This window comes from Macadamia integrifolia, chromosome 13 (genome assembly GCF_013358625.1).
Source record: "Macadamia integrifolia cultivar HAES 741 chromosome 13, SCU_Mint_v3, whole genome shotgun sequence".
Classification (NCBI taxonomy): Eukaryota; Viridiplantae; Streptophyta; class Magnoliopsida; order Proteales; family Proteaceae; genus Macadamia; species Macadamia integrifolia.
The window spans coordinates 25380136-25402585 of NC_056569.1; the positions used below are offsets into that span (position 1 = coordinate 25380136).

The 22450-nt window shown below is 40.7% G+C and overlaps 1 protein-coding gene across 3 annotated transcripts in view; it reads left to right on the forward strand.

Annotated features, from left to right (window-relative positions):
- LOC122059728 (tobamovirus multiplication protein 1-like) overlaps nucleotides 1-22450 on the forward strand; it is a 34672-nt gene that overhangs the window by 3043 nt on the left and 9179 nt on the right. For all 3 annotated transcript variants that reach the window (XM_042622742.1, XM_042622744.1, XM_042622743.1), the window contains 5 exons: nucleotides 5235-5256; nucleotides 5352-5404; nucleotides 6611-6703; nucleotides 11865-11936; nucleotides 12487-12559. In XM_042622742.1, coding sequence (XP_042478676.1) covers nucleotides 5235-5256; nucleotides 5352-5404; nucleotides 6611-6703; nucleotides 11865-11936; nucleotides 12487-12559 — 313 coding nt within the window. The remainder of the gene's footprint in view (nucleotides 1-5234; nucleotides 5257-5351; nucleotides 5405-6610; nucleotides 6704-11864; nucleotides 11937-12486; nucleotides 12560-22450) is intronic.

Sequence of the window (22450 nt, forward strand, 5' to 3'; positions counted from 1 at the left end):
ACAAACTTCCTTTGTCTCGTGACCAAGGGGAACGGACCTAAGATGTCCATCCCCCACATGGCGAACGGTACTGGGCTAGATAAGGACGACAGCTCGGTAGAATGTAGCCTAGGCACGGGGGCGAACATCTGGCACTTGACGCACTTTCTGACCAGTGCTTCTGCGTCCTTCCTCATTGTCGGCCAGTACAGGCCCTGCCTTAGTACTTTGTGAGCCAGGGCCCGGGCTCCAAGGTGTTGGCCACATATCCCTTCATGCACTTCCCGGAGCGCGTACTCGCCGTCGGACGAATCCAGGCACTTGAGGTACGGTGAGGTAAACCCCATCTTGTACAGCGTGTCATCCTTCAGGAAAAAGCGTGCCGACCTCATTCTTACTTTTCTTGCTTCGTCCTTGTTCTCTGGGAGCTTCCCCTCCTTGAGGTATTCCATTATGGCGTCCATCCAGCTTCGGCCGTTTTCACCTACGGGTAATACCTCGTGGGGTTTCTCGATGCTTGGCTGTGGTAGTACTTCGAAATACACCGCTCGCCCAAGTTCCGCGAAGTCGGAAGTGGCCAGCTGCGACAGTGCGTCTGCGCTAGCATTCTCTTCTCGTGACACCTGCTTTACCTCAAATTCCTTGAAAACCGCTGACCTTTCTCGCACCGTGTTCAAGTATTCGGCCATCCTCTGCTCTTTGGCCTCATATTCGCCATTCACTTGTCGCACCACGAGTTGGGAGTCGCTATTCACTACTAGTTCCTTCACCATCAAAGCCCGAGCCAGATTAATTCCGGCTATTATTGCTTCGTACTCCGCTTCGTTGTTGGAGGCGTCGAAGTCGAACCGCAGGGCGCACTCTACTTTGAAGCCTTCGGGGCTTACCAGCACAATTCCAGCGCCACTTCCATCACTGTTGGAAGCCCCATCCACATACAGCGTCCAAGCCTCATCTGCGCGTCCCTCGGCGGATTCCTGCGGGTCATCGGGAATCGTCGTCTCCGCTATGAAGTCTGCGAGGGCCTGTGCTTTAATTGCGGTTCTCGGCTTGTACTGGATGTCGAACTCTCCCAACTCTATGGCCCAATTTACTAGACGACCGGACATATCTGGCCGTTGCAGTATTTTCTTCAGAGGCTGGTCGGTGAGTACGCATATTGTATGACTGAAAATATGGCCTCAGCTTTCTTGCCGCCGTCACGAGGGCGTACGCCACTTTTTCCGCCTTTCGATATCTTGTCTCGGCATCTAAGAGGGTTCGGCTGACATAGTATATTGGCCGTTGTTGCTTTCCTTCCTCTTTCGTCAATACGGCGCTTACAGCAACCGTCGATACAGCAAGGTACAGCTGTAGAATATCTCCGGTGTTCGGCTTTGTCAGCAGGGGGGGTGCGGCCAAGTACTCTCAATTGCTCGAAAGATTTTTCGCACTCCTCCGTCCACTCGAACCTTTTAGCCCCTTTCAGCGCCTTGAAGAAAGGAAGGCATCTATCAGCAGACCGAGACATAAATCTTCCGAGGGCAGCTACCCGACCCGTCAGCTCCTGGACTTGCTTTACATTCTGGGGTGACCTCATGTCCCGAATGGCTTGTATCTTGACTGGGTTGGCTTCGATTCCTCTTTCTGAAACGATGAAGCCAAGAAACTTCCCCGAGGCTACTCCGAAGGCACATTTTGCCGGGTTCAGCTTCATGCCGTACCGTCGTAGCACTTGGAACGCCTCTTCCAAGTCTTGGATATGTCTTTCCGCCTTCAGGCTTTTCACCAGCATGTCATCCACGTACACTTCCATGGTCTTGCCAATCAGCCCTTTAAAAACTTTGTTCACCAACCTCTGATAGGTGGCCCCCGCATTCTTTAGTCCGAAAGGCATGACCTCATAGCAGTACAACCCTCCTTCAGTTATGAAGGAGGTTTTCGGGACGTCAGCCTCGGCCATTTTGATTTGGTTGTACCCCGAATATGCATCCATGAAACTCAGTGCCTCGTATCCCGCCGTGGCGTCGATGAGCAGGTCTATCTTCGGTAGGGGGTATGCATCTTTGGGGCAGGCCTTATTCAGGTCGGTGAAGTCGATGCAGATCCTCCACTTCCCGTTTGCCTTCGGGACCATCACCACGTTCGATATCCACTCCGGGTAATGAATCTCACGGATGAACCGGGCCTTCAGTAACTTTTCTACTTCCTCATCTATCTTCTTCTGCCTTTCTGGGGCGAACGTTCTCTTCCTCTGCTGCACCGGATTTTTCATTGGGCTGACGTTCAGGTGATGTTCTATTACCTCTCGGTCAATCCCGGGCATGTCCGACGCCGACCAGGCGAATACATCAATGTTGCTCCGTAGGAATGAGATGAGCCTTTCTTGTTGCGGCCTTGGCATGGTAGCCCCAATCTGAAATTGCCGAGTGTCATCTCCTTCCTCAGCTTCAACTTGCACCAAGTCTTCGGCCGGCTCTCCCCGTTGATAACTGGCATCATCACGTAAATCCTCTATTGGGAGCGTCTCACCCGCCTTTTCTTTTCCCCAGAGAGTAGTGGCGTAACATCTTCGGGATGTCTCCTGATCACCCCGACACTCCCCGACGCCATTCTTGGTTGGGAACTTCATTTTGAGATGGGGGGTGGAGACGATGGCCTTTAACAGATTCAACCCGACTCTTCCTAGTATGGCATTATACGCTGATGTAATGCTCACTACCAGGAAGTTGATCATCACCGTCGCTTGGCGATCTCCGGTGCCAGCTCGAACCGGCAGCTCTATCGACCCTTCCACCTTCACCGGGGCGCCAGAGAATCCTTGCAGTGGGTGTTCGACCTTTTTTAACTTTCCTTCGTCGAGCCCCATCTTCCGGAAAGCTTCGAGGAACAGGATATCAGCTGAGCTGCCGTTATCCACCAGGATCCTCTTTACTTTGCAATCTCCTATAGTCATGGCGATGACCAAGGCATCGTCATGCGGGGTCTGTACCCCTTCCAGATCATCGTCTGAAAAGGAGATGACCGTCCCCGTCTTTGCCTTCTTGTTCGACCATTCTGCCACATGTACGCTCCTCGCGTAGGCCTTCGCCTTCCTGGCAGAGACCGAACTCTCTCCTGCGGCCGGGCCTCCACAAATGGTTGCTATAACTCTTGTTGGGCTCTTGTTCTCCTCTCGAGGTCGGTGTCCATCTTCCTCTGGTGTCTGGTTCCTCCGCTGTTCTTGATTTCTTCTGCGGGCGAGCCCCCCTCTTTCATACCGACCTCCACCGTCTCTCCGACGGTTATCTCTCCGGCCATTGCCTTCCGGAGCCAGCTCTTTCTCCCGGTCTACAAATCTGCCTAAGTATCCCCTTCTGATCATTCCTTCTATCTCCCCCTTGAGATGCCAACAGTCCTCGGTGTCATGGCCGTGGTCTCTGTGGAAGTGGCAGTATCTATCCACATTGCGTCTTTCGGGATGTCGCCCCATCTTTCCTGGCCACTTCATGGCCCTGGCATCTGGAGAATCTTTTATCTGCATTAACACCTCTGTTCGTCTTCGGTTCAGAGGTGCATAGCTCTCAAACTTCCTCGGCGGACTGGGGGCCCGACTGCGCTCGGAATTTCGTCTTTTTTCTTCGTCGGTGGGTTTATCATCAACCCTCAAGGGCCTCTTCCTCGCCGCCTTCCTTTCGACTTCTTCATCTGCCTGGAGGGTTTCCTCCATCTGGATATACTTATCGCATCGCGCCCTCAGCTCGGTCAGATCTCTAGGCGTATGCTTCGCCAGGGACCTCTTCAATTCCTTGTCCTTGACGCCACCCAGCAGGGCCGTGAACTCCTCCTTCGGGTCTAGGCCCCTGATCGTGATCTTTTCTTGTTGGAATCGCTTCATGTAATTCCGCAGTGATTCCCCTTCTTGCTGTTTGACATTGGTTAGGTTCAACGTAGTCTTCTGGAGGGGCTGGCTACTAGAGAACCCCTTCACGAAGAAGTAACTTAGGTCGCTGAAGCTGTGAATCGACTTCGTCGGTAGTCGGTTATACCACAGCCTCGCCGCTCCCCTGAACGTCAATGGGAGGGCCCGACACATAATATTTTCTGAGACGCGATGGAATTGCATGGCGACCTTAAAGCCTTCCAAGTGATCGACGGGGTCCCCCGACCCGTCATAGGTGTCGTACTTGGGCAGGCGGAAACCGATTGGGAGCGGGTCCCTCATGACCTCGTCAGCTAAGGCCGTATCATTGGTAAGGTCGGGCTCGCGGTTCCCTGTCTGGTTTTCTGCCACCTTTCTGATCTCGTCTTTCAGGTCTAAGATCATCCTCTTTAATCCCGAGTCCTCGGACCTCTGTTTGTCCCCTTGGTGCTGATCCCCATGCGGGTCTCTAGCGTTGCGTCGCGTCCTACTTCGGGGCGCGGGACTCTCTCTTGCTCGGCTTCGAGGATCACGGCCGGCCCTCGTTGATCCCGTACTGCTTCGGTCTTCTTCTCGAGCCCTCTCGAATTGGACGTGAGTCCCTGGGGGTGCTCCGCCGGTCTTATGGGAGACAGCTTTGGAGACCTCCCTCATAGTCTCTGCCATCCGGTTGTATTTGTTCTGGAGGTCTTCGAACTGCTGCCTTGTCACGTATTCCTGGGCAGCGGGAGGCTGATGGTCGCTGCCTTCCCGTACTGAATATCCAGCCGACCGCTGGTATCTGACGGACACTTCCCGGTCATCATGACCTCTTTCTCGTCCAGTCTCCGCCGAGGGAGGAAGCTCCCCTGAAGGTTCTTCCCCCATGTCTACGTTGGACGTCGCTCTCGTCCTTCTTCGGTTGTAGGTTCTTCCCACCATTACCGTCGTTCCCACAGACGGCGCCAATCTGTTGCTGCCAAAAACCCCGCTAGTCCAACCTACATAAACACAGACGACGGAGACCCGGAACTTTGTCCGGGGTTAGTCCTCCGACGCTCAAGTCAGGGTCGGCCGCACAGTTCAATAAGGGAGTAATGGTGAGGGTGTTAGAGCTTACCTTCCCCTTTCTTCCGTGCCTTCTTATATAGCTCTTTGGCCTTAGGGTTTTTCCCCCTTCGGCCTTCTTAGAGTCCTACTCGAATACGTCCAACCTTCTGGGGGGAATATTCCCCTCATGCAGACGACGTGATCCCGCATGATTCTGCAGGCGTGCCTCGGTGATTGCGCGTGCTCGAGTGTGAGTGGTCTCTTGGAACCTTCGTCTGGCGGTGGACACGTGTCTCAGAGGCGACACGTGTCATGGCCCCCACCGAGGGGTTATTTTGGCTATATCATGAACTTCATTTTAAATGGAGGTGATATTAAATATGTCAACCGTGGCTGTAGCAGGATGAGTTTTTTTTTTTCTTTCTTTCTTTCTTTACCCTAATTGTGAGTTTGCACATTGCAGTGCGTGCAACTGCTTTTGGATTTTACAAGCTTGTATTTCTTCTGAAGCCAAAGGTTAGTTTTACTTTTCCATATAGATGTTATTTGGGAGGAAGAACCCTATCTGTCTAACGTTCCCAAACCCACACACAACCCCTATTGTCAGGGGGTTGTGAAAAGACGCCCTTGCCCCCCCTGAAAACAGGGGCTGTGTGTGGGCATGAGCGCATGAGCAATGGTAGACAGACAGGGTTCCCCCTCCCATGTTATTTTTAGTGTTTGTACCTTATATGTCCCCCTCCCCCCAAATCTCAATTGATTCAATGCAGTTCAAATGCATTTTTTAAGTCAATATTTTACTCTATTCTATTGTTGTTCTCATATTGGCAATGAGGCCTTAATTTAATGGAAAAGCCAGTCATAGCCCAAGGTACCTTGTTTGAGATGCCACATTTTATGCTTGAAAGACAAGATTTGTAGACAGAGGTCTAAAACAGCATGCCCTGTTGGTCATGTCTTCCTTTGATCACCAAGGACTCCTACTCCTATAGGAGGAAGAAGAGTGAAAATCACCAGAGCAATCAAAATTCAAGAGTATGTGCTCTGAAATACTTTAGGAAGGCCAAAACCCAAAGAAAGAAAAAAAAGTATGCTTATCTCAATAATGTTACCTTAAGTCAAGATAAAGGATTAGATTGTATGCATCAACGTGGCGTCAAATTTCTCCTTTTTGAGTCCAACACCTCGTGTCCATGTTGGATTCTGATTCTTGCGGCCATACCAATGTGACATATGTTTCTAATTCTATTCTTTTCATCTGGAATTCGTTAGACAAATGCATGATACATATACATGGTCATATCTTTAAAGTATGTCGAATGAAAAGTGTCATTTGAGCATGATGTGTCTATAAGGTCAATTGTGTTTCATAAAGAAAGTGCTTTTGTTCCTTACTCAAAACATGATGTACCCATGAGTTAGATGATTTTTTGCCATGTAGTTACTTTGGAGTCCATAGATAGTTTTATAATGTGGTGTTTTTGTTTCCTTTCTTTTTATTATGGTCAGTAACTTCAGGTATTTATGATCAAATGGAACTTATGTGAAACAATTAGCATATGCTTCAACCAACTGGCTAGGAAATTCTTATGTTTATTGATCACATTGTTGCAGATGATGAATTTGTAATGGCTTAATGGAGAATATAGGTTGTTTTGTGTTAAGTTGCAATTTTAGTCCCAACCTGTTGTGTTGATGAAGGATAGCTGTTTCTTGGATCAGGTCTTTATTTTTGTGTTGGTGGATCTCCCTGGACTGCTATTTGTCTCAACCTATACCCTACTTGTCCTATTTTGGGCAGAAATATATAATCAGGCAAGTGGTAATACTTTATTTTCTTATTTACATTTGGACTGATAGCCTTTTGTAATCATACTGGGATCAATTCTCACCTAAGGTTGGAAGTCGATTCACTATGGATTTTGCTCTTCCATGGATGTGGAAGTATTTCATGGAAGGTAATGGAAATCCTGTAAAAACCAAGGATGTCTATGGGAACTTAAATTTTTTTGCAATAAGCTCCAGTAAGCATGGGAGCCATAAGATAAGAAATAAAACCTTCCATGGTGGTTTAAGAAACTTCCTACCTAAGGTCACCTTCTATCGTGCATGTATGGAGCACTTAGTTTTAAACTAAATATGGTAATAGTTCCACTGTAGCATAGCCCATAATGTACCCATTTTAATTCACCTGTAATATTAAAAGGTATTATTTACAAATACCTAATTTGTTTGTAATGTTTTGGGGGGAAAATGTTTTCTGTGGGGGGGAGTGTGGCCCTTGCACCCAGACACATGGGGGGCGAAATGATTGGTCTGCCCCCCCCCATGAAATGAAAAATGACGCCTTTGCTAATGCTTCCTCATGCGCTCCCATTGGCCCTCACGCACGTGTAGGAGTCACACTCCCCCATAGGAAACACTTCCCTTATTTTTGGGTTTCTCCTTATCTTCAGTGTCTTATTTCAGACAGTAGATTCCTTTATTTATTTATTATTATTATTATTTTATCAATTTGTAAACAAACCAAACACTCGGGAGGCAATCCAAACATTTATCATTAGGAAAAACAATAGAGAACGGAGAACTATTATCAAGAACAACTGATGGCATACAATTTATCAAATAACAAGCAGTAAGAACTGCACCACTCCAATATTTTGGAACATTCATATGAAACATCAAAGAACATGCGACCTCTAGCAAGTGCTTTTTTTCCATACAGCAATACAATTCTGTTAAAGAGTATAAGAACAACTAGTTTGATGTACCATGCAATGTGCAAACCAAAATTCAGATATCTCATGTTGAGTGTATTCCGAAGCATTATCAAAATAAATATTTTAATTGACACATCAAACTGAGTTTTAATCTTTAGAATAAAATTGTTTAAGAAACAAATAGAAATTCAATATGATCCTTTAACATATTTACCCAAAGTCAGACGTCAAAAAATAAACAAAGTCTAATTGACTCCTTACACAACATGGAGCCAAATGTTAGAATGAACTAAGGAAAACAACAAAGGACTATGAGAGGCATCACGAGAGGTGAATAATGTACGATGATGCTTTCCAAGCTCACAAGCTTCACACTCTAAACGAGATATTTTCTTGCAACTAGGAACCATATGTTGAAGCATGGAAAGGGAAAGATGTCTCGACCAATAATGCCATTGAAGAGGGGAAGGAGCAGAGTCAACAGACGAGGTAGTAGAAGCAGCCGTAGCAGTAGAGACATCAAGATGGTAGAGGCCATCCTTCTCACGCCCTTCGCCAATCATCTTCCTTGTCTGAAGATCCTGAAAAACACATCAGGCAGGATAAAAGGTGACTGAGCAATTTAAAGATTTGATTAATTGACTAACAACTAACAAGCATAAGATTTAAAGGTATTTAGGAACATGAAGAACATATATTAATGAAGGAAAAGAGGGTAGGGAATAGGGATACATACCTAGAGGCAATCACATTAGTAGAAGAACCATTGGCAAGAATGACCCTAGAAGGATGTGCAAGCTTCTGATTTGAAGAAAGAATGTGCGACTTACCAATCATATAAGTGGATTCCTCTTAATCAATTATCCAGGGATTAGGTGAAGTGGTAGTAAGCATGGCAGTTGTACCTATGTGAGTTAGGGTGGTTGTGGAAGAGGAAGCACTAGTTGAAGGTTGAAGGTTGAAGGTTCTAGAAAAGCTTAAGAATTTGACTGTAACCATCCCTAATCATCGTGAGACAGGTTAGTTTTATAGGGACAGTCGGAGGCATTCGTATTTTATAGTCAGAGGTGAAATTCGTGGATTTATGAAAGACGAACCACTGCGAAAGCATTTTCCAAGGATGTTTTCGTTGCTCTCGTGGGTTTGTTGCTTGCAATATTTTTTCTATGCTCGGTTTGGTGGGCGTAATTCTCGTGAGTGGCAATTGGTTTATTTGTGGTGGTGGGATTTATGCTGGTGCATTGTTTTACTACTCACAAATTCCTCTGGCTCGAGTTGTGGGTTGCTTATCTAGTTTTCAATGCGGAATTGTGTGTTGATTACATTGTTTTCAATGCGGAGTTGTGAGTTCGAGTTGTTACTCTCGTGCTTAGCGAGGTTGTCAAGAATTCGTTATCTTATTCTTCTTTTCATAAAAGTAGGTTGGATGATGGATTGTCTTAGTGGTGGACGTAATGCATGTAGAACGCTTTGGGTTGACTGATCTATATAGTACGTTAGGTAGACAATCAATACCTTATTATAGTCTATTGTTATAATCATGTGCTTGATTTGTAGTGGTACGTTAGGTTGACAACTGACTCTTATTATAATTAGCCATAACCAATCAATCTTTTTGTTTGGATCCTTGCGCTCATCCTTGCTTAGAATCTTCTTGTAGTTGACCCCATTAAGTTGGGATAAGGTTTTGAATGTTGTTGTTTGTTTTGCATCACAAGACCTAAAACTAGATGATGGAGTGCCAGACAAGGATGCTATGTCGATGTCGCCATAAGAGACCTTCTCAGAATTACCATAAAAAACAACAGTATTGGCTGATTGTGAAGCTCGATCGGATCTGATGGGTTGGTCACTTTGCTGTCCACCTGTACTGTACTATGACCTCCACGACCACAGTCTCCCCATGGGCCACACGCTCTCCCAAAGAAATTAGGGATGCGGCCATGGGCCCATGACCAGCAAGAAAAGTAGAAGTATCTTTGAGAGAGGCATCATGGCGGGAAGGTGTAACCACAAGTTGAAGATATCCAAAAGGTTCATTAAGTGAAGGTGCCTTTTCTCCGGCAAGTAATTGGCTTTAACAGACTAATAACGGGAATTTAAAACAGCTGTATACTTGGCAACATGAAACTCTTCTCGCTAAAGCTTCAACTGTTCAAGATTAGTGGTGAGGGGCTACTGAATGTTGAGTTCTTCTTTCATACCCTTAAACATGCCAAAGTATACATTGAGCGACCTATTCCGCTTCTTGAATTAAATTTTTTATCATAGAGGTCATAAATGCAAGATATATTTTTCTCTTGGGAGAAGGTTTGCTTCAAATCATTCCAAACTCCTTTTGCAGTGGAATGGAACATGACATTGGCAGCAATAATAGTATCTATGATGCTCCATAACCAAGTAAGCATAGTATCATTCTCATGCATCCATTCGTCATAGGCTTTGACCATGATAGGGTCTTTGGGATCAGCAGAGGGAGAATCAGACTGGAGATATTGTAACTTCCCTTTAGCATTAATATAAACCCTTACAGCCTGAGCCCATACAGGTAATTGGAGACACCATTGAGTTTAATGGTTGTAATTTGCATATTGACATGATCAGAGGAGAATTTGGATTCAGCCATCATGCACCAATAACTGATTACCTCCTATATACTATAGCAACAGATTCAAAGAGAAAAGTCTCAACAAGAAAAAAAGAGTATTGTAGACTGTTATGCAAATCTGGAATAGAAAATCCAGAAAATGGGTGAAAGCAGTAGGAAAATCAGGAGGTCAAATTGACCCCAGATATGGATTGAATTACCTTCCAGATATGAGTAACAAGACCCCAAAAAGATGAGCTGATCTGCTGGTTAGGTCAGGAGCAAAACTAGAAGTTGATCTCAACAAAAAACCCAAGAAACAGAGTACTGCAAGGGTAATTGAGTGTACCTCCAATGGGGTTAAACGAACCATCAAAATTCAGAGATATCTGCTGGGTAGAGAAAAATTAATTAGAGAATCATAGTGCCTAAAAAATAAAAAAAACTCTAAAACAGAGTATCACATGGAGCTTTAGTGAGCAGCAAAGATATATGATCAGCGCTGATCACCATCAAACCAAGGTCGAGTGACCTTCCAGTATGGGAGAATAATCCCTGAAAACTTGGAGATAATACGATGAGTAGATACAAAATAATTGAAGATCTTGATATCCCTTCAAAGCGTTGAATTCTTGAACAGCTGCAACTTAAATCTGAAGATAACTGCATTCAACGACTGGTCACTCCATGCAAATCAATAAGAAGGTAGAAAATACCCTAGTATATCATTATATCATCACCAACTAGGGCATACAATGGATTAAGCAGCATAGGTTGCTGCATCCTTCAACTGAAATCCTTGTAGACCTCCAAAACGAGAATAGAAGATTAACCCAGGTTGTCAAGGAAGAGCTCTGATACTATGTGAGTAAATCAGAGTTGAAAACCAGAACCGAGAGAGGGAGAGAGAAAGAAGATGGAAGAGACAGAGGAGATGAAGAAGACTGTACGATGGGATGATTAATCCTATTGCCCCAGTCAATATATATTAATTAAATCAGATTACAACCTATTCATGGACTCTATCACATACTCATACCACAACTCTATTATCCCTAAAGTCTAATTACAATAGGAAAATGAAAAATAATAAACAATATAAAACTCTAATAACAAGTTAACAATATTCCATGTGATGGAGTAACTTGCCAACAAGTTCCCACGAGATAGAGGTCCACGAGCGTCCAGGACCTCCCACCAAGACACATCTCTAACAGTTATTGTTGATGGGTTTTATCTATAAATAAAGGGAGGTGAGAGAGCTTCCGCTTTTATGGACTGTCTCTCCCTCTCGGCAGTCTTCCTCTCTCCTTTCTTCCTCAATTTCTCTCTTCTCCTAGATTGTTAGCACTGTTTCTCTGTTTCTGATATTGTCACAATTCTGTTCAAAATTCATAAAAGGATGCAACTTGAATCGAACATATTTTTCATCCCTGATTGAGACTGCCATCAATTTGTTTGTGTTTTGGAGCTAACACCTCACCCTAGTGGAACAATTTTAAATATTCGAGCTTGTACTCATGTGCTTTGTGAATGGAGCACAGATCAGAAAAAATTTGTGTATGAAATGTAACTGCACTAATGTCTAAGGGGAATATTTTTTCAAATTTTATCAAACAATATGTGAGCATTGAAAATTCTGACCTTCTTCATTCCTAATCAATAACAGGCAAGAGGCCTTCAAACAGAGAAGCTCAGGATTGTATACTTGTCATTTAATGGTGGAATTTACTTTATTCAGGTATGCTATTTTCTCTTACAATTTCCTCCTTCTTTACCTTCCACTATATGCTTCATTTTTGCTACCAAGTTTGCTTAATTTCTAATCTGCTATTTTAGCTGTTGTATTCTAGCTGGCCTCTACTCCTTTTCATCCAATTGAGCACCTTCTACCATTAATTTGCATGTACTTGTTTCATTTTTCTATATAAGCTTCGCTGCAGTCTAAATTTCTTACGGGATGGTGATTATTTTCACTTTTGTATCGGCTAAGGGGGGGATCAAGGGAGGGGAGAGTAAAGGTGGGACTCAACCCGGGTCTTGCCTGCAACAAGAGAAAGACCTTCTTAGGTACCTGCAAATTCTAACATCTCTGATTTGTTTGTTGGTTGTTATTGCTTTTTGCATGCTGTGGTAGTTGCACAACCACATGGGTTATCCAAATTTATATCTTCAAGGGGTTTATTCTGTTACATATATTCATTAGTTGAACATTGGTTAGTGCTTTAGGTATTATAATGTCTCTATTGCTTGTTATTTCTGTATGGTCTAACGTTAGATGATTTGATAAGGTTTGTCTTTGGATTTACCTGTGGATAAATGACAACAGTGTTGTGGGAGCCATTGGAAAGATATTTATTGCAGGTTTGTCTTTGGAACTACAGCCTTATTGCTTTACAGTCTAAGGGATCTCGTGGTGGTCCTTCTGGCTTTTTTCTTAATATTTCTACATAATATCTTCACTTGTTGATGTGCAATTGTTTGTTCATTTTTTTCCCAGTCGTATCTTTTACTGCAGCACTTGGTTTCGTTTTTTATGGAGGGAAGTGAGTCTTCTCAATTTTAAAGCATCTGCAATTGATCTAGATTCTTGTTAACATAGTTGTCAAGGTGTGCCTTGGCGGCTTGTTGGTATCATTTTTGTTTTTCACCCCTCCACCGCCTTGGGTCACCTAGCCACCTTGACAACTATGCTTTTCACGTGTGTGCTTTGTTTAGTTTAAAAGCTTGTGGATCTACTGGAGTTATTGTCATATCTTTTGTTCTACTTGTAGATTATTTTTCATGCTGAGGAACTTCCCTATTGAATCTGAAGGGTGAAGAAAGAAGCTCCATGAGGTGCGTGCTTTAAACTTATCAGTTCAACCATCTGATGGAATTAGCATTGCTGCTAGCATAATGATCAAATATTGGCACAGGGTGTTTCAGAAAATTTTATTTATTTTGCTTTTATTTCATTAGATTGAGGAAAATTTTGGGTAGTAAATAAGACCTTTACAATTAAGCAATTGAGAAATGAAATTCTTTCCCAATTTTAAGATATAAAGGAAACTAAATCCGCATTGTTAGGGAAATGATCTGCTGAGTTAGCTTATGAGAACTAGTTATACCACTATGTGGTTCATTGGATAAATTTCTGATTTTGCAATGGGTTGAATCAGCAAATCATGTATCTTACCAATATTATCCTAGAAATTCTTAATGGCAGTCATGATCAATGTTCAACATCTAGAATAAGACTAAACTGAATCTAGCCAGCTTCTTGGGTGCATGGAACAGGAACCTTAGGGATAACAGAAAGCTAATTGTGCCTAAACTTTTAACGAAGAGGATAAGAGGAGTAGTACTGAATGAAATAATTCACTTTTGCAGATGCCAGAGAAATTGATCATTTTAATTTTTGGTCATATATTTGTTCCCCCTCGAGGGCTACTGTGTAGTAGTGCTATCGTCACTGAACTTGGAATTGGTTTTGCATTTTGGAACTGAAAGCGGTGAGGAAAGACATGACTAGTAGCAAGTATGGCTCTGATGTTTGAATAGAGCTGAATGGAGAAAATGGATCCATGTAGCGGACCTCATTTAATTGGAATAATGCTTAGTTAAGTTGTATGGTCACATTATTTTCAAACAAGAATTATAACTTGTCCTCATATTTTGCACTTAGTTGTGCTGCAAGCAATATAATGGCCACATCGGAAGAGAATAAGGCGCAGCATAGGAAAGTGGAGGATTTTCGAGTACTGTGCTGGGAAAGAATAAATTTGTACTGCAGAAATTTCAACAGAAATGATCTCATGCATGCATCCTTTGGCATCTTATGGAAAAGTGAAATACAATTATATAGTGAATGCACTTTATAAACTGTATAGCGAACACCTGCAGGAGAAGAATGAAAATATTAAGTTAATATGATTTTGTTAAGATATGTGTCATGATTGTAAAAGTCTATGGTAGGTGTGGCTTGAGTGATAAAGTTCACAAATAGGTGTGGCTTGACCAGTAAAGTTTGCATTTCCTTTGCTTCTATTTAAGTAAATTCTCAATTTATTTTAGACTAACTGAGGCTCTAATGTGTTATTGCAGGTTGCATCAGTTACTGCAACATGTTTCACCTGCTTTCTTATCAGATGCTTTGTGGTGAGTAAATTGTTTCAGGGACTAATATTTGTTAAATACTTTGCTGAAAACCTACTTATTATGCTTGAAAAGAAATAGCCTATTTACTTGTGCAACAAACTTTCATTCAGGATCATAGGATCTTGCAGAAGGGCTCAGTCTCACAGTGCCTATGTCATGCATCTAATGGCACAAATACAAGCTTCCTGGAATAACCTTCTAATGAGTCATGTCTGGGAGATAGGGAGGGTGAAAGGCTGATAAGACAATCAAAATTATCTTATCCTTTTTTTTGGGGGGGGGATAGATTTATCTTTCTTTTCTCTCTAAGTTCTAGTTTTCTTGGCTAAAAATGAAACAAAAACTTAAAAGAGTTTTTTTTTTCCAAGTGAAAGAAATAAAAGAAAAGAGGAAGAATTTTCAGTCAGACCATTGTAAACCTTGGGATTATGACATAGCCTTGTCACTTATGTGGTAATAAATTAGAAAGGATTATGACATAGCCTTGTCACTTATGTGGTAATAAATTAGATCCCGTAACTTTGGGATTTTGCTAAGCTTAAACGAGTCAAGATCATTACTCCTCAGTTCATCACAGTCAGTTACTTTTGACCTGGCAGTGAGACCCGAGATACATCAGATTCCAAATCCCAACATGGATGAAACTGCATGCCATATCATCATTCACATAAATGAATGTCAGAAAAGACTAGCTTATATAATTTGGTGAGTTAGTTCTTAAAAGGTCGGGTTTACCTTTTAGTCAAATACTTGAGCACACATGGAAAGGGGAATGTTCTCATTTGTTATGAACATAGTTGTCATCTAGGTGACCCTAGGTATTGGAGTAAGTGTGGGGCTATGGACGCAAGGCGACACCAACTAGGCACCTAGGCAACCAAGCCACCTGGCACTTGGGCGACGCCTTAACAACTATGATTATGAACAATACTTGGAGCAGGCATGTAAATTAGTTGAGGGACTTATGTGAGGAGGAATATGTGCATTTATGGTTCATAACTCTCAACAAGAAAGCATGAGGCCACTACCCTGGGTTAGAATAATATAGTTTCTGCTTCCTTACTCAGAGAGCCCTACTTCAGTTTGTACCATGAGGCCTTATATGACAATATCAGTTATCTTATAGTGGTGCTGACCTGGTTAAGTAGAGGAAGTCATTATTGGCTTTGAAAACACTAGGGGTTCAGCTGTTTTACCAAACTCTACTTGGACAATTGTTTGTGTATGCATTTTTCGTATCTCTAATAGTGTGAAAAGAAGGCCTGGCTTCAAGTTGCAAATGGTGGCGTTGAATTTTTCAATCCTTTTAGAATTAGTCAGTTCTATTTCTCAATGGGGATAGGGAAGATGTATAACTCAGCGGTGGAGTGTCACCTTGACTTGGTGGAAGTCATCAGTTTGAGCCTGATTATCCCTATACCCAATGTAAGTTTTTCTATTTGACTTGTCCCCCCTCCGTGATCGAATGAGAATGGATAAGAAACTCGTGGGATTGACGTTGAAAGGCAGGGATGGCTATATTTCTGGGAACGAACTCAAGGCAAATATGAAGAAGCACATAAGTTATGTGAATGATCCAAGTCTTGTGCATCAGTTTTCTCTTATTTCCCTGAAGTTGCTCAATATATCCACCTATTTGAATATAAACCTCAATACAATTCTTCGATTTGCATTCAATGTATTTTCTTATCCTTGTACTGGAAATATTTTGTTAGGCTGCAAGGAATTGGATTCATGCACCAACACTGGTATTGACACGGTGTTAATGAATTGCAGGACGCATTATCTGCTTTTGACTCATACACATCTCTTGACATGTTGGATCATCCACTCTGGAACTACATCTATTACATGGTAATGTATTGTCGATTATATACTTACTTCAAATCTCAATTCTTTAACAGCAGCATCCATGTCTTTCTTGGATTCTCTGAGAATTTTATTGCCAAAACAGCTGGCTGAGATCCTGCCATCAGCAATTGTCCTCTACACCTTGCGGAAGCTGCCTCCCAAGAAAGTATAGCACAGTACCGACCAATCTGTTAACCCAGCCGTCTAATTGTCATCCTTGAAAGGTTTCCTCATTTAGAATCTCGTTGGTGTATTTCGGTTGGAAAAAGAAGAACAAATAAGCAGAGAAAATGGATGCCTGTGTTAATGTTGAGCCATGCCAGTTCTCTGTATTTTACATATACAGCGTTTGTCTAAAGCTTGTGGGGAGGTTTGGGAGATGGTGTCAAGAGTTCTATTTACTAAATTATGAGCTAAGCATATATAGTCTCTATCTTGTTTCAAGATATTATATTCTGGGAAATAGCTTTATCATGGATTTCTAATGATACTTAAGTTGTAGATTTATTTATCATCATTTTTAAGGTGTGGTTGATCCTGGATTTGATCAATGAGTCGTTCCAGAAATGAAATCGCTTCCACATCTTTGAGTTTTCTTTGGTTCAGGCTATGGCCAAGCCTGGCCCGCCCTCAACGGGTAGGGCCAGGCTTGGTATGAGGTCTAGGGTTAAGCCAAGCGAAGCCAGGTCCACTCCTATAAATATAGGCATCACATTGGAAACAATGCAAAGTAGCTTGGGATGTTTGACTACTTAAAGGCATCATATTTTTTATTTCTTCTCTTAAAATTTCAATGTAAAAAAAGAAAAAAGAAATTAATTTCAATGTGGAAAAAGAAAAAAATTTACTCCAAAGGAGGAGGAGGAAGGACTGAGAAATATATTCATTTTTTTAGTCCCACTTTGGGAATTTTAGAAGAGAAAAAATGAATGTAAATCTATAAATAAGAGGGTTGGTAAAATTGGTTATAAATCCAGATTTTGTAAACGGGTAGACTCCTAGTTTCTCCACAAATTTGTCAAGAACAATGTAGAGTTCATGAAAAAAAAAAAATTTAGAGATAAGGTAAGTTGCATGGGCATACAAAGATGACTGAAAAGTATAAGGACACATGGATATACATGGAAGGATGAGGGCATTTTTATTGAATTATTTGTGACATGTGTCTAATTCATAAAGTATACAACTAATGATGGTGGACCATTTTTTCCAACCTCCAAAATGAGGCCATAAGAATGAGTTTTAATAAAAAAAAAATAACAATAATAATAATAATAATAATAAGAGAATTTATTTTGCCCTCCCTTGTATTTTGGTCCATCACACATATCACCCTGGATTTTGAAGTTTTACATTTTCCCCCCTAGAGGATGACGTGACGGTGTTAGTTTTGAAATGAAAAAGATTATTTTATTCCTATTACATCTTCAAACCTAAAATCCTCAAATTGGAGTGATTTGTCAATTAAAAACTAATACACTGTCTGACGAAGGTGAAGAAGATAAAACTTTATGACGAAAGTGAAGAAGAAATAAATATACAGTGATCAAGGAGATCCCCAAAGAAATAAATTGAAAAACTTAACTGAAGTGAAAGTGTGTAATGCCAAAATCATTATTATATTTTTGTGATTTGCTTACTTTATGCTTCTTGACATCTGATTGTCTTGTACTTACCCACCAGTCAATCCTTATTCTATTTGATATATATATATATATATATATATATAAAAGATATGGTATTGGTTTTCAATTTATAAATCTGACTGTTTTAAACCGAATACAACTGACTGCAAATTGAATAAAAATGATACCACTAATCCGATTAGGAACTGAATAAAATTATTTAAGGATCGTATAACCAAAAACTAACAAGAAGCAAAAACCAAACCGGTAATAAATGGTTTAATCAAAACTAATACTCAAAATTGATTAGAATCGATTTTGATTTGGGAACTTAATTGAAACCGATTAAATTGATTAGAGTGTTTTTTTTTTTTTACCTTGTATTATCATTGGCAAACTCAGATTGCGTTGAAACTTCATGGGTGATGACCTTGGATCCAACTATCCACAAAATTTATGCCCTACTTTAGTGAGACTGTAGAGACGCAACCCTAAAACGATGTAGAAGATAATGAAAAAATAAGAACAAGCAATGCACACAAATTTACGAGGTTCGGCAAGATTGCCTACGTCCTCAGTAAGATGAGATCTTGTTTCACAATCAATGGAGAATAGGGTTACAATGTTTGTTCTCACACCTCTCAGTATTACTTGCATTACAGAAAAAGAAACCCTCGTTACAAATATATAACGAAAAACCTTAATTCGGAAAATACAAAACTACCAGCCGTTCTGCCTGTCGAGACGCATGCACCAGTACTCCCTGGATTAAACTATGACAGAATAAAAGACATCGTACACCAACAGAGACATGGGGTTATAAGAGGTTGTGTTGTTTACTTCCAGTGTGGATCAGGTTCTCTTGAAAAAAAATAATTCTCGTATAATTCTGATCCACACGCATGAAATCCAACTAAAAGGATCAAAATCATACAAAAACCTGATCCATCTTCTATCTGGGTGATGGTGGGCCGAGCCCGCACTCCCATAAAATAAGTGATAAGGTTATTGGATGTTACTGGTTCATATTTTAATTTTTTGTAGCAGTTCAATCTTCAATGGAATGGGCTTGTTTAATCCTCACCCACACTGCCATAAAATAATTAGAGATAAGGTTATTTCATTATGGTTCATATTTTAATTTTAGACAAAAAAAATCCACACGCCATTTATTTGCTTATTGTTTTCACGTGCCCTCTTAGAAAAAAGTGAGGGCTCCATATTCTCTCTTTCCTCCAAAATCTCTTATTTATGATTCGTAACTCGGGCTTCTCATATGCCCGAATTAGTACTCAAGCATTGTAAGGAACCCTCTCCTTTTAATTTTATACAGCGATCCAACATGGCAGTTTAAGGCATGGCATTGGTTTATACAGCAGCATAAACTCTAGCTTGTCAAGGGTGAATTTGAGTGAGACATGTGTTGAGCGGTATTTAAAAATCAAAATTGATTCGGTCAAATCCGCTGACATAAATATGAATTGACTGTGATCGATCCTGATTTTGAATGTTTTAGAGTGATCAATTCTAAGGTTTTTTAGACCAAATCACTGGGTTTTCATATTGAAGGAGCCAATTCTAGGAATTTTTTGGGACTGATTCCTGCTGATTTGGATTCCAATTTGATCTCGATCCCAAGTTTAAAATCTCCGAATGAGTGAATAACAAAGAAAATCTAAGGATATGTGAAGTATACCCGTAATAATATGTCGCTTTCAACTTTTCAAATGCAATCAACCTTTAGAGAATGGATGTACAGTTGAAGCCTTGATGATGGTGACTAAGGAGATGGGAGGAGACACACTAATCCTTACATTTTTCACGAAAATTTACTCTGTTCCTTGTCTAGTATGCATTTTTAAGTATGATCAAAGACATTGTCATGTTTACTTGTGACTCTGATGAAAGTTTGGCCCTGTGAACCTGAGTCTGTTCCAAAGTTTAGGGGTCACTCCAAGTTATAGGGATTTTTATGGGTGGTACAAGAAATTTTCCCTATGTAAAATAGAGTTCATCAAATGACAAGAAAGCATTGAAATTTTAGAGATATGGGAAGGTGCATGGACATAAATAGATGACTGAACAATATTAAAATGCATGGATATACATGGGAGGACGAGGGCATTTTGACTGAATTTGAGTTTCATTTGTGACGTGTGGTTGATTCATAAAGTATACAACTAATCCAATGATTGATTGACCAAAACCAATTTATATGGCTCAAAATGACAGACTATTTTCCAAACCAAGGTCATGAGAATGAGTTTTAATAAATAATAATGATGGTGATGAATTGATAATAATAACAATAATAATAATTTCATCTGCTCTCTCACACAATTTTGGTTATTGAAGACGACATACTAAATCAACAAAGTAAAATTCATTAAGACATTTTTCTGTTAAGGTTCTACACTTCTACTAGGGATGAGTCCTTCGACACACTTAGGTTCACTTAGATGATAAGAAGATGACAAATCCAAAAAATAAAATATTTGGATTTTTTTTTTTACATAACTTTGGAATTTAATCTTTCTTATCCTTCTTAAGTGAACCAAGGTTCTCTCTTTCTAATCAGTTGATTGAGATGTATTGACATTGGATCTGCTGATTGATATTTTTTTTGGTAACTAATATGATTGATAGCGATACTTGATTGATATAGATTAGTTGAACAAATATCATATATTTATTATTAAAAAAATAATAATAAATACATATTGCACTTGAATTGGATCGATCTCAATTGATACTGTATCGATTAGGATCATACTTAGATAAAATGGATTTATCCTTTTTATCCTTATACTTTACCAATGGTTGGCATTGAATCGATTGAGATCAAAGAAAAATCTTGACCCTCCACTGATACCAATCCAATTTGGGGACCCTGATGGATCCGATCCAATTTTTAAACTATGCTTCCATGTCAAAGCCATTGCACCTCACTATTTGTATACAGGGAGGACCCACTTAGTCAAGGGAGGAAAGAAAGTGAGAGCGATACACATTTTTTTTCCCTTTTCTTATTATGCTTGAATATCCGTTTTGGGAAAGGGTTGTCATCTAAATCTCAAGGCCACCAAACTTTTTTTTCTTGTAGAGTAGTTCTAAGACCACATAAAACACATGATCATCCCACCCTTATGTCGAATGATTTAATGCATATTCTCATTGGCCCCCAAGGGGTACACAACAAGTTAGCATTCTCTCTCCTAAAATGAAGATAAAATGACAATGAAACCGATTTTTCTTTCACTTACAATGAATTTAAAATAAAACATCTTAAGCAACCTTTGGATTGGTTGTTGAAATGATAAAAAGTGAGACTTAATGATGAAACTCAACTGGCCAAAAATTCAATCATAAGGTCACATCATGGTAGATGAAGAGATTCATTCTCTCTTCATTCTTGGCGATGAAAAATTTTGGAAAATTTTCTCTATCTGAATAAAACCTTTATAGGTGAAAAAAATCATTGGATCAACTTTCTCTAAACCCATGGCGAAGTGATGAAGATGAATCTCCACTCTACTCTTATGGCTTGGATTGCATTAAATAGAGGTAGTTTTCACTTCATCAATAGGAAGTGAGAACACAGTTTTAGGTATCAATATCAAATTGGCCAAACCGATCGATTTATATTGATATCCTCCATGATCAATATTGATACTTGATTGATATAGATCGGTGAATTTGATGAAAAAAAAAAAGAATTTTGATCTTATATCAGATTGATAAAGCCTGATATAGTCAATACACCTCGATATTAATATTGGTATCGATGATGACGGATACCAATTCCAATAACGTGAACTGCATGTTTACATCCATGAGAATTACTATAAAAAAAAAAAATGTCTACATCCATGACCATGAGTGGGGGAATGTAATGCCAAAACCATTACCATCGTCTTCCTTCTTCCTAATAGGGATTATAGGGTAGAGTACATGCCGCCCAAGTCATCTGGGAAAGTGATTCACTCAATCGATCTCAGATCACGTCACCTTGGCTTCTAATACCGGTTCAACAAGTTTTTTTTTTTTTTTTTTTTTTTTTCAATTTCGTAATAATTCTGAGCAGTTAACTGGGTTGAGTTTCGAGTTTGACATTGGACCACTGGAGAGAAAGTCCACTCCAAGTGAAAACGAACAGTGACATATTTGTAATATCGATTATAACTAAGGTCATAATTTGATAGAACCTGCCTTTACATTTCAATATTACGAATTAAACATCTGGAGTATGAATCAGCGAATTGTGTTTATTCGCTTTTACTCAGTTTCGCGCCAACCACCCTTCTTCACCTTTCTGTCTTCATTGTTTTTCAGTTTCAACTCTCTCTCTCTCTTAACCTCTTAAGCCAAGAACCTCCTATCTCCCTCTCTCTCTCTCTAACACAGAGTCAGTCACAGCCTCACAAAAGCGGACCCTAACGTTTTGGAAGCTTCGGTGGTGGTTGGGGGTGGGGGAGGTGCGGACGGAGAAGTGAATTACGGCTCTCTGTTAGACTATCTGGTAAGCTGATGACTGATGAGTATCTCCTCCTCTTTCTTCTTCTTCTTCTTCTTCTTCTTCTTCTTCTTCTCTGATCTCTGTTGGTGGAGCTCGCTTTTTTCTCGGATTCTGAGCTCTGCT